The 12127-nt window shown below is 41.9% G+C and overlaps 1 protein-coding gene across 1 annotated transcript in view; it reads right to left on the reverse strand.

Moving 5' to 3' along the window:
• The window catches only part of RRAS2 (RAS related 2), a 76684-nt gene extending 76206 nt beyond the window's left edge, over positions 1–478 (reverse strand). The window contains exon 1 of the mRNA XM_028516986.2: positions 56–478. Coding sequence (XP_028372787.1) covers positions 56–163 — 108 coding nt within the window. The 5' untranslated portion in view covers positions 164–478. The remainder of the gene's footprint in view (positions 1–55) is intronic.
• Between the last annotated feature and the right edge of the window lie 11649 nt (positions 479–12127).

A 12127-nucleotide genomic window follows, 5' to 3' on the forward strand; every position in this document is an offset into this window, starting at 1 on the left:
GCGAGCTCCCACCCGCCACCCCCCCCAACACCCACGGCAGGCCCGCTCCAGGCACCTGGATAAACTGGATGGTGAGCGCCGACTTGCCCACGCCGCCCCCGCCGACCACCACGAGCCGGTACTTCTCCTGGCCAGAGCCGTCCCGCCAGCCGGCCGCGGCCATGGGGACGCCACGGAGCCCAGCCCGGCCACGCCGAGCCGCTGCCCGCCCTAGGCCCGGCTCCGGGTTCGTGTGCGGCCGGCGGGCTGCAGGCGAGCAGCCGGGCGGGGGTCCCGGGCGCCCGGAGCTGCTGGGAACACTGGTGCGTACGGCAGCGCAGCGCCCTGGCTGGCCAAGTCCTGCCCGAGGCACGGAAAAGCGGGGAAAAGCGGAGAAACCGCAAGAACCCGGAGCAGCAGCGATCGAGGGGCGCGCTAGTCCACCGTCTCCGTAGCGCCTGGAGAACGCAGCCTCTAGCGCCGCTACAAATGGCCGTCTGGGGGCCGGGCCGCTACGCCGAGGTGCTGCATATGCATGAAGGGGCGTGGTGGGGCGGGGCCAAGTGGGCTAGGCTGAGATTCCCGAGCTGAGATTCCCGAGCTGACCCAGGGCTCAGACCTCCGGGATGTGGCCCCTAACTCCCCTTTTTGAGTGTGTGTGTGTGAGTACGTGAGAGAGAGGGTGTCAAGTGAGAGTAGAAAGAAGACAATGTGTCTTCTGTGTATGTCAGGGATTGTCAGGGATTATGTGCATGAAAAATACAGCATGTGAAGGCATGTGTGAAAAATAGCGCTGTTGTCATCTTAACTCCATTTGTGGGAGAATAAATATCCTGTTTTAAGAGTACAGATGGTGACCGTGATTATGTGAAAAACAGTGTGTGGCAGTGATTGAGGACTAGAACTCTGTCACAGTATTGTGTGTGTGATGAACTTGTAGTGGTGACAGTGTGTGAGAAATGTGGCAAAGTCTGAGCCATGGGAGATAAATCACAGTGACTGAGCATGCCTGGGACAAGAGTGAATGTGAGATTTCATACGTGTCAGGAGAGTGTCTTAGTGGTTGTGTTTATGTGTGAGAAATATATGGCAACTTATAAGAGGAGAGTGTGCATGAGAGATTAGGATGTACTTATTTGCACACTACATGCCAGGCACTGTGCTGGGGATCCTATCATAAACAAAACAATATCCCTGCCCTCAGGGAACTTACAGTCTGATGGGAGAGATGGCTGGGACAACAGGCAAAGTATGAAGCATAAGGATAAGGGCTGTAACTACTAAGCACTGGCAGCGTGTGCACTCATAGGGGAAGCACTAGAGTTGGGCAGTCATGGAAAGCTTCCTAAAAGACCTGAATAATAAATAATATAGGCAGACAAAAAAATTGGAAAAAAAGAAACTACATATGCAAAACTCAGAGCTGAGAAGGTAAGCATTGTGTCATATGATTTTGGAAGTATTGAGAGTTTGCATACCACTGATTATGAATGAAAAGTGATGATCTCTATGTGTGTGGCAGTATAAATGAATGTAGCAGGAGTCAAAGCTCTATGTAGAGTACATACACAGTAGTAGATAAAACCATGGGCTCTGTAGCCAGACAGTCTGGATTCAAATCCTAGCTCTTCCCATAATGGTGTAATGTTGAGAACTTACTTAACCTCTGTGCCTCTCCTCTCTAAAGCAAGGATACTAAGATTACCTACCTTGAGGGGGATCTTTTTAGGAACAGTCTAATGAGTTAAAACACACAATAACACCTGGCATGTAGTAAGTAAGCATTTATGGCAGCTTTGGAACAGGACTGCAAGTTCTTGGACACAACCTAACGACTCTCTTGGAACCAGCAGAATGCAGCAGAAGTGATGCTGTATAACTTCCAAGGCTAGACCAGAAGAGGCCATGCACCTTCCACCTGTTCTTGCTCGAGGAGAAACAAAGTAAGAAGTTTGGCTACCATGAGACTGCCATGCCAGAGAGGCCACATGTAAACAGTCAAAGGTCCAGCTGACCTGACCAGTGTGGCTCAGTGGGTTGGATGTCATCCTGAAAATCAAAAGGTCACCAATTTGATTCCCAGTCAGGGCACATGCCTGGGTTATAGATTTGATCCCCAGTTGGGATGCGAATGAGAGGCAACTGATCAATGTTTCTCTGTCACATCAGTGTTTCTCTCCCTCTCTTTCTGCCTTCTTTTCCCACTCCCTCCAAAAAAATCCAGCTGAGCTCCTAGCCAATAGCCAGCATCAACTGCCAGCCATGTGAGACATGGATACCCAGTCTGCCCAACCTTGAGATGCCTGCAGCCCCTGCTGCCATTTGACTGACTGCAACTGCATGACAGATTCCAAGCAAGAGCCACCCAGGCCAGCCATTCATGACCCAGAAAATCATGAGCAAAATAAAATAGTAAACCTGGTTGTTCTACTTTTTAAGGCTTTTTATTTGGGAATAATTTCTACATATAAACATAAAGAACACCCACATACCTCTTTCATATCAATGTTTCTCTCCTTCTCTCTTTCTCCCCTCCACTCTCTCTAAAAAAAAAATCACTGAGCATGTCTTCAAGTTGGGTTTTTTAAAATAATAAACAAATATGGCTTCTAATCAAGATGGAGGCATTGGTAGACACACTTCATCTCCTCATGCAACCACAGAAAGAATTACAGCTAGATAGACCTCAAGACACATAACACCTAGAACCATCAGAAAATCGAGCTATATGGAAGTCCGACAACCAAGGATTTAAAGAAGACACATTCTTCCAGACAGCTGAAAGGGGTGGAATCTCAGAGATGCGCAGAAAGGCAGTGTGGCATGAAGAGGCAGTGGCGGCACTGGAACAGACAGTCCCACGTTCACATATGGTCAATGAAAATCAGGAGGGATACCTTGGGAGTGAGCGATCCAAGCCCCAGATTGGACCACAAAGTCCAGGGTTACAGCGCCGGGAACATAAATCCCCATAACTTCAGGCTATGAAACCAGTGGGGTTTGAGACAGCAGGAAAAAATGCTGGATTTTCAGGAGGGTGCATTTAAAGGGACTGCATGGATTTCGAACATATGCAAATCTACCCACTCTAGGATTCAGCACCAGGGCAACAGCTGGAAGGATGCGAATCACATATGGAAAGTGACTGGAAATGGGACAAGTGCCAGGAAAACTTCCAGAAGCCAGGCAGTGGTATTTGCCCCTTTCTGAACCCTGCCCCACCCCCACAGAGCCACAAAGCAGTGAAGTGGGGTGTCCCAACCTGGCAATTACGTAAGACTCTATCCCACATAATTGACAGGTGCCTTTTCTACAATAGGCCATGCTACTAAGAAAGGGAGTCAAAGCAGCTCTACATAATACACAGAAACAAACACACGGAGGCTGCCAAACTGAGGAGACAAAGAAATATGGCCCAAATGAAAGAACAGAACAAAACCCCAGAAAAAGAATTAAAACAAATGGAGATAACCAATGTACTAGATGCAGAATTCAAAACACTGGTGATCAGGATGCTCAAAGAATTAACTGAGTAAGGCAACAAAACAAAAAAGACGCAAGAAAAAATGAAGATTACACTAAGTGAAATAAAGAAATATCTACAAAGAACCTACAGTGGAGGGGATGAAGCCAGGATTCAAGTCAATGATTTGGAACATAAGGAAGAAATATGCATTCAACCAGAACAGCAAGAGGAAAAAAACAATTCAAAAAAACAAGAATAGTCTAAGGTGCCTCTGAGTTTCCACACATGCTGACATCCAAATCATAAGGATGCCAGAAGGAGAAGAGGAAGAGCAAGAAATTGAAACTTTATTTGAAAAAATAATGAAAGAAAACTTCCCTAATTGGATGAAGGAAATAGACATACAAGTCCAGGAAGCACATAGAGTCCCAAACAAGTTGGACCCAAAGAGGACCACACCCAGACACCATCATAATTAAAATGCTAAAGGTTAAAAATAAATAGAGAACCTTAAAAGTATCAAGAAAAAAGCAGAGAGTTACCTACAAGGAAGTATCCATAAGACTTTCAGCAGGTTTTTCAAAAGAAACTTTACAGGCAAGAAATATTCAGTGATGAAAAACAAGGACTTATGACCTAGATGCCTCGATCCAGAAAAGCTATCATTTAGAATGGAAGGGTAGAAAAAGTGCTTCCTAGACAAGGTAAAGCTAAAAGAGTTCATCATCACCAAACCATTATGTGAAATGTTAAAAGGACTTATTTAAGAAAAAGAAGATAAAACTATGAACATTAAAATGGCAACAAATTCACAATTATCAACAACTGAATCTAAAAAAACAAACTAAGCAAACAACCAGAATAGGAACAGAATCATTGATATGGAGATCATTTGGAGGATTATCAGCTGGGAAGGGGAAGGAGGAGAATGGGGGAAAATGCACAGGGATCAAGAAGCATAATTGGTAGGTTCAAAAGAGATGGGGGATGTTAAGAACAGCATAGGAAATGGAGAAGCCAAAGAACTTATATGCACCACCCATGGACACAAACTAAGCAGGGATTGTTGGAGGGAATGGGGGTACCAGATGGAGTGGGGAAAAGGGAAAAATTGGGGCAACTGTAATAGCATAATCAATAAAATATATTTCAAAGTCAAGGGAAAGTAATTATTATAATAAATAAATAAAGTGCAACCCAAAATCTTTGTCTCTTGTCAAAAACTTCTGGTAATCAGAAAAGTTTATCAAATCTCCAAAATATTCAAAAGAATGTTATTCCCTGAATGAAAAAACAAAACTATACTAGCCACAGCTATTTAGACATAGGTCCCAAGACAATTATAATGCATTCCTTAGTATTCTGTGGCTTGGCATCTGGTAGAGGAGCACTCAGGGGTCTGAGCCTACTGACAGTTTGACCAGAAAAAGAAAGTGAGGAGGATACAGTAATAAATACAAGCTGGTAAGCACCTATGTGTTGGTGACTAAAGTTTTCAGGGGAAAATCTATTTTCAGTAGAACCTATTTCAATAACCTATTTGCTGAGCTGCTTCTCTGCTGAGTCCTGACCAAAATTTTCTTTCCTTTCTGCTCTGCACCACTATGATCCTTGTATACAGGACAATTCCAATGCTGAAAGCAAGCAAGCAAACCCAACCTGTAGAAAACATGCTTTAGGTGACCCCCAGGAGTCCATTTCTCCTTACTTTCAAATAGTATCTCCAAATTTCCCCTCTGTAAGTTTGGGAGTGACTGACACCCATCCCCATTTCCAGAGTTCACTCAGATTCACTTAAGATTATCAATCTCCACTAGCCACTAGCCACAGTAATTAGCTAAAGGATGGGCACATGACCTATGTCAGGCCAATAAGGAACAGTTTCAACTGCAGAATCAAAACTACAATGAGACACCAGTTTACACCCATTAGGATGACTGTAATCAAAAAGACAAGGAATTTTCACAAGAATATGGAAAAACTGGAACCCTCATGTACTGTTGATGGGAATATAAATGGTGCTATTGCTTTGGAAAACAGTCTGGCATTTCCTGAAATGTTAAACATAGAGTTTACAATCCAGAAATGTCACCCCAAGTATATACCCATGATAAATTAAAACATATGTCCATATAGAAACTGTATGTGCAAATTTATAGCAACATCATTCATAATAAACTAGAAGTGGAAAAACTCAAATGTTTATCGACTGATGAACAAAATGTGGTATATTCATTAATGGAATATTATTTGGCAATAAAAAGGAATGAAGTACTGATACAAGCTACAATATGGATGAACCTTGAAAATATGCTAAATGAAAAAGCCAGTCACAAATGACCAAATGTTTTCCTGTAAAAGGTTCAGGATAAGAAAATCTTTAGAGACAGAAAATACAGATTAGTGGTTGTCAGGGTTAAGGGGGAAATGCTGAGTAACTGATAATGGTGTGGGTTTCTTTTTGGAGATATAAAAATGTTCTGAAATTAGATAGTTGTGATGGTTGCACAACTCTGTCAATACAGTAAAAACTATTGATTTATATATGTTTAAAGTGAATTTTATGATATATGAATTAAATCTCAATAAGGCTATGAGGTGAAAAGAATCAATTGCAGGGTTTTATATGAGCTAACGAGAAAGTGTATTTTTGCCCTGGCTGATGTGGCTCAGTTGGTTGGGCATACTCCTGCAAACTGAAAGGTTGCCAGTTCGGTCCCTGGTCAGGGCACATTTGGAAGGGAACCATCAATGTTTGTTTCCCTCTGTTTCTCCCTCCCTTCCCTTCTCTCTAAAAAGCAGAATAAATAAATCTGAAAAAAAAGAAGAAGAAGAAGAAAATAAACAAAATGTCTTTTGCCCTGGCTGGTGTGGCTCAGTTTTTTGGAGTGTTATCCTGTAAACTGAAAGGTCATGGGTTCGGTTCCTGGTCAGGGCATATGCCTAGGTTGCATGTTCGGTCCCCAGTCAGGGCATATGCAGGAGGCAGTCTCTCAGTGTTTCTCTTCCTCTCTCTCTCCCTCCCTTCCTCTCACCCAAAAATCAGTAAGGATGTCCTAGGATAAGAATTTGTTTAAAAATCTTTTTTTACTTCAAGATGTCCCTCATATCAATTCTATTCCCTTAGTGAGCCCTCAAAATCAAGTGTTCATCAAGTTAAAAGCCACCTAGTTATTCTATTCCAAAACACTTTCTTACCCTCAGAAAATAGCCCAAAAGCCTACAGCAAAAAGATACTCCCTGCAGAAACAAATTGCTGAAGACATAGAATAAGAGAGAGAAAGAACTAGTTATCATTCAAGCCAATTAAAGATGAATTCTTATCTTAATCTGAAAAGTGTCACCCTCAAGTAGAAGGATAATAAGTGAGTATATCACCTTCATGAGAATAGTCCAGAATCTTGAGAAGACCAATAGAGATCATCCTCCTTACCTTGACAAAAGAAATCCAGTGACTAGGGAAGGAATTTCTTTCCCAATGTTACCTAACAAGTTATTAGTTAACAGGACACAGGTCCCCAGACACCCCTGCTCAGAGCACTTTGCCTCATTCCAACGCTGGTGTTGTCCAGAACCCCTCAGAGGTTCACAGCACAGAGACAGTGAAATGCTGTCAGTCAAGAAAGCTGTTCAATGCATCATTTTCACTTAAATTGAGGAACTGTCTGGATAAGGAGTTGTCAAGAAATTTCAACAGGTAGATTTGGGGCCAGGTTTGACAAACAATATGTTTTGGCCTACAAATGAATTTTTTTAAAAAGTTTGAATTGGTTGCCAATTTTTAAAAGTAGGATATTTTAAACAAATCTGGATTTCTTACTCTTCCTGGAAAAAAAAATTAAATGAAACATCTAGCAACACCAGGGTGGCATTATCATATGACAACTGGATAAGGTAAGCACAGGGTGCCCCTGACAAAAGGTGTGGGTGCTCCTATCCTTCAGACACCAGCGCTCTGTGTCACACCCCACCTGTGTGATGGTGCCTGCCTGATCTTTGTGAGCTTTAGGAATCTGCAAATCCTAGTACCACATGCCAATGTTTTCCACCTAGGATGTGCACCTGAATCCCCTGCAGTGCCTTAAAATGAAAAAGCTGGGCTCCACCTCACAATTAATAAATAAGAATCTCTGAGATTATGGCCCCAGAATCTGAATTTGTAATTTAAATATCCAAGGCAACTCTGAGACACTTCCATAATTGAGAACTCTTGGAGAAGAGCAGACTCATTCATGTCCACTCTTTATTTCAGGACAAACAATGACCTTCTCTTCTGGAATGTTGGTTACTCATCATCTCTAAAAGTCACCATTGCCGAAATACCATCCTTGGCCCATCCCAGAAAAAGGATCTGGGAGTGGAGTAGGGAGGGAGGTGCTGAAACCAAGATTCCCCTGACCTCATCTCTAGCTGAGTCAGATAGAGCCCAGGCCTGATGACAAAAAAGGGCTATCCCCCAAATCAGAGAGCATCTGATCCTTAACATGGTTGATGGAAAAGTACCATCTACTTATTTTCTTAATGGGCCACTGTTTTTTTTCTTCTTTAAATATTTTATTGTTTATGCTATTACAGTTGTCCCACTTTTCCCCTCTCCAACCCCCTCCCCCAGCCCAGCCCCCCACTCTTGGGCCACTGCTTCTAATGTGAATGAATGGCTGGTGGAGAATGAAACAGCCCAACAGGAGCCGCATGCATCTGAGATGAGACAGACACACAAATCTATTCCTTGTTTAAAGATCATGCTGCTAAGAATAGAAACTGAAACACACACTCAAGCGTGTGCACACACACCTCTGAAGAAGGCCACAACAGGGCTGGAGAAATCCACAGCTTAGCAGAGAATCATCTGAAAATCACAGAGCAGGAAAGCCTCCCTAAGATCTTCCCCACTAAAGTGCTCATTTTACAGAGGAGGAAGCAAAGGCCTAGGTAGAAAAGAGCAGTCCCAAGCATTGCCTGGAGATAGAACACAGAAGAATGACTGGAACGCAGACTCTATCTGCCAGCTAGGGCCTCAACATGGTGCACTGCCTTAGAAGCCCCAGAACCCAGGTGGCAGAGCAGCACCAAAGTCATACCACCCTTTTCAGGCATGTCTGCCAGAAAAAATCAAGCAAGAATGTCCACTATAGCATTTTGTAAAATAATGAAAAATTTAACACTACCTAAATATTCAACAACAGGGACTTGGTTAAATGATGCTACAGCTGTGTTATGAAAAACTGTGTGGCCATTAAAAATAATTTTTATTTATACCAGAAAATGAGAAAGTCAGATACAAAACAGTATGTTCAGTATAATTCCAGTGTTATAAAATATAAATAAATATATAATAGCTACCACTTACTGAACATTTACCATGAGCCTGGCACTGCACTAATCACTTAAAACATTATCCAATTTAACCCACAAATCAATCATCTGAAGTGGGTTCTGTTATTATTTGTATTTTCTAAAAGCTGCAGCATAGAGATGTCATAGCTAGTACATGGCAGAGTATATATTTGAATCCAGAAGGCATGAGTTTTAGAGCTTTTGTACTTGACCACCACATATACATTAAAAAAAAACAACAAAAACCTGGCAGGATATTCAGTTATCCTAGGTAGTGAGATCACAGGTGAGTTTTATTTTCTACTTTCAGTTTTCCTGTACATATTTCTTTATCTTTCTTTTATTTTCTGTTTTTCTTTTTGTAATTCTCCATTCTCTCTTATCTCCAATCCCTGATAATCTCTAATCTACTTTCTGTCTCTATGAATTTTCTTATTCTAGGCATTTCATGTAAGTGGAATTATACAATATTTGCCCTTTGATGTCTGGTTTATTTCACTTTACATAATGTTTCAAGGCTCCTCCATGTTGTAGCACATATTCATTCATGCTTCATTCCTTTTTATGTGAATAGTATACCATTGCAAGGATATACTACAATTTATTTATTCATCCTTCTATTGATGAACATTTGCATTATTTCCACCTTTTGGCTATTGTGAATAATGCTGCAATGAATATTTGTGTACAAGTACCTTTTTTCAAGTCTTTTGGGTCTATGCTGAGGAGTAGGATTGCTGGGTCAAATAGTAATTCTGTTTCACTTTTTGAGGAACTACTAAACTGTTTTCCACAGCAGCTACACCATTTTACATTTCCATCAGCAATGTACAAAGATTCTAATTTCTCCATATCTTCATCAGCACTTGTAATTTTCCATTTTTTATGATAGCCATCCTAGGTGTGAAGTGGTATATCATTATAGTTTTGATTTGCATTTCCCTAATGACTAATGATGTGGAGCACATTTTCATTGCACATTTGCAATTCATATGTCTTCTTGGGAGAATTGTCAAGTCCTTTGCCTATTTTTTAGTTGGGTTGTCTTTTTGTGTTGAGGTGTAGGAGTGCTTTATATATTCTGTATATTAAGCCCTCATCAGATATATGATTTGCAAATATATTCCCCCATTCTGTGGCTCTTCACTCTCTTGATAGTGTTCTTTGAGGCACAAATTTTCATTAATGAAGCCCAATTTTTATTTAAGTCATAAAAATGTAAAATTATGTCTATGAATAATTTTTAATGATACAAAGTAGAAGCCAAAGTTACACCTATATGTTCTAACTATGTAAAGCAGTTGTACATATATGATCTATATAAAAATACGTGGTAGTTTGATAATCTGGGAGAATTAATTATTCCAGGAAGACTGAGAAACAGGTTGCTGTATGGAAAGTACTTGTTGTCCTCTACCACTCAGGCTGAACTGTAATGGCTGCTTTGTCTCTTTCTTTCCTGCAACCCCTCTCCAGAGAGAGGCACAGCTGCTCTGAAGGGACTGGACGCTGAAAATGAGCTCCTGTAGCACCCAGGTCTGATTTACAGAGCCCCAAACAGGTCCATGGCTTTTTTAAAGATTTGTGAATAACAGAAAAGACCAAAATGGTAGAAAAGAGAAGAGGGAAGTCCTTTTTTTCCCCCGCCAAATGATAAGCCTCCAAAACAGAAGGGTGCTTCAAATGTAGCTATATGGATTTATGTTAGTCAGCTGGTAGAACCTGATAATAAGCAGTGACACAGAGCTCCCAGGAAACTTTTAGAATGTGGAGGTTTCTAGGCCCTCTTCCTGCCCCACAGAATTACAGTGTTTCAGGAGAGAACTGAAAGGAAATGCCTGGTGATTGTAATCTTCCCTCCTCTGCCCCAGGGAGCAGGGATACTTGTATCTCCCACAGTGCAATGCCAGTGGTCTGGTGAGAACAAACAAGGTTTTCTTCACAAGGCACAGGGAGCCCTGGAGAGAACTGGTGAGACAAGGTGTCCTGCGTGTTACAAGGGGGAAGGGCCTGAGAAATCTACCCCTCTCCCCAAATTAGTCAATGTTGGGGCATTAGGGGATTCAATAAATAGCCCTCTTCCTCATCCAAGTTCTGAACCAGTTGAGAAAACAGACAATGAAAACCCACAGATGGAGATCAAGATGTCAGCTATCTTACTGATAAGAGCTAGGCTGAAGTATATGGGTTAGATGTGAGGTCAAATGGCCTTGTGGACACTATTCCCAGAATATACGTATCACACTGAGCCACAGGCAAGGCTGGAACAACTGCAGGGAACTGCCTCCACAAAACTGGTAGCAAGCACGTAGGGGAACACAAACAACTTCCCCTGTGGGTCAGGCTGCCTCACCCCACCTCTCTGCCCCCAAAAAGGAAGGAGTTAAACTGAGCATTCCCAGGTCATCCTCCCAAACTCATTAATTAGATAACTCATACCTTCTTCATAGAAAAGGATGAAAAAGGGGTGGGGAGAGAGGCTAGGAGTCTTACTCCAGTGATTTCCAAATTTTAGTGGGCATCAGAATCACCTGGAGGGCTTATTACAGATTGTTGTGTTCCACCCCCAGAACCCTGATTCAGTAGGTCTGGCGCAGGGTTTGATAAACTGTATTTTTTTAATGAGTTTTTTAGTGATGTTCGTGCTGCTTATCCCGGGACCACACTCTGAGAACCGATGGTCAAAAAGAACCTCCTCACTGGTAAACATAAGGAGAAATAAACGTTCCCCTTGACAGTCAGGACTTGTTTGGTTGCCAGCGATAAAAACTCAACTCAAACTGAAATAAAAAGAATGTATTGGGTCACGTAACTAAATGATACAGTTGTTGGTCTAATTTCAAGAACAACTAGACTCAGTATCTTCAGGAGTCTTTCAATCTCTGTATCTTTCAGATGTGTTTGTGCTATATGACTGGTCTTAACCAGGGTTTCCCCTGGTACTTGTTTGTAAGATAGGTCCACTTCCATTCCTTCCCCTCAGCTAGTATTTCTCAGACTTCAGTATGAATCAGAATCACCGAGAGAGCTGGTTAAAACACAGACTGCTGGGCCCCCACCCAGGAGTTTCTGATTCAGTAGGTTTGGGGTAAAACCCAAGAGTTGAGAATTCTAACAAATTCCCAGGTGATAATATCGATGCAATCAGAAAAATGGAGGATGGATGCTGGGGAAACACAAACAAGAGACGTTCACTACTCTTTATTTTATAGATCAAGAAACTGAGAGGTTGAGTGGCTGGTCTGTTTTATCCCATTGAGAAAATGAAAGTTTTTCCAAAGGGCATGTTGGCACCATAGAAAGAGCAATGATTTTGAAGACAATTTGATGTCAAATCCCATCCCC

Source organism: Phyllostomus discolor, chromosome 6 (assembly GCF_004126475.2).
Source record: "Phyllostomus discolor isolate MPI-MPIP mPhyDis1 chromosome 6, mPhyDis1.pri.v3, whole genome shotgun sequence".
NCBI lineage: Eukaryota > Metazoa > Chordata > Mammalia > Chiroptera > Phyllostomidae > Phyllostomus > Phyllostomus discolor.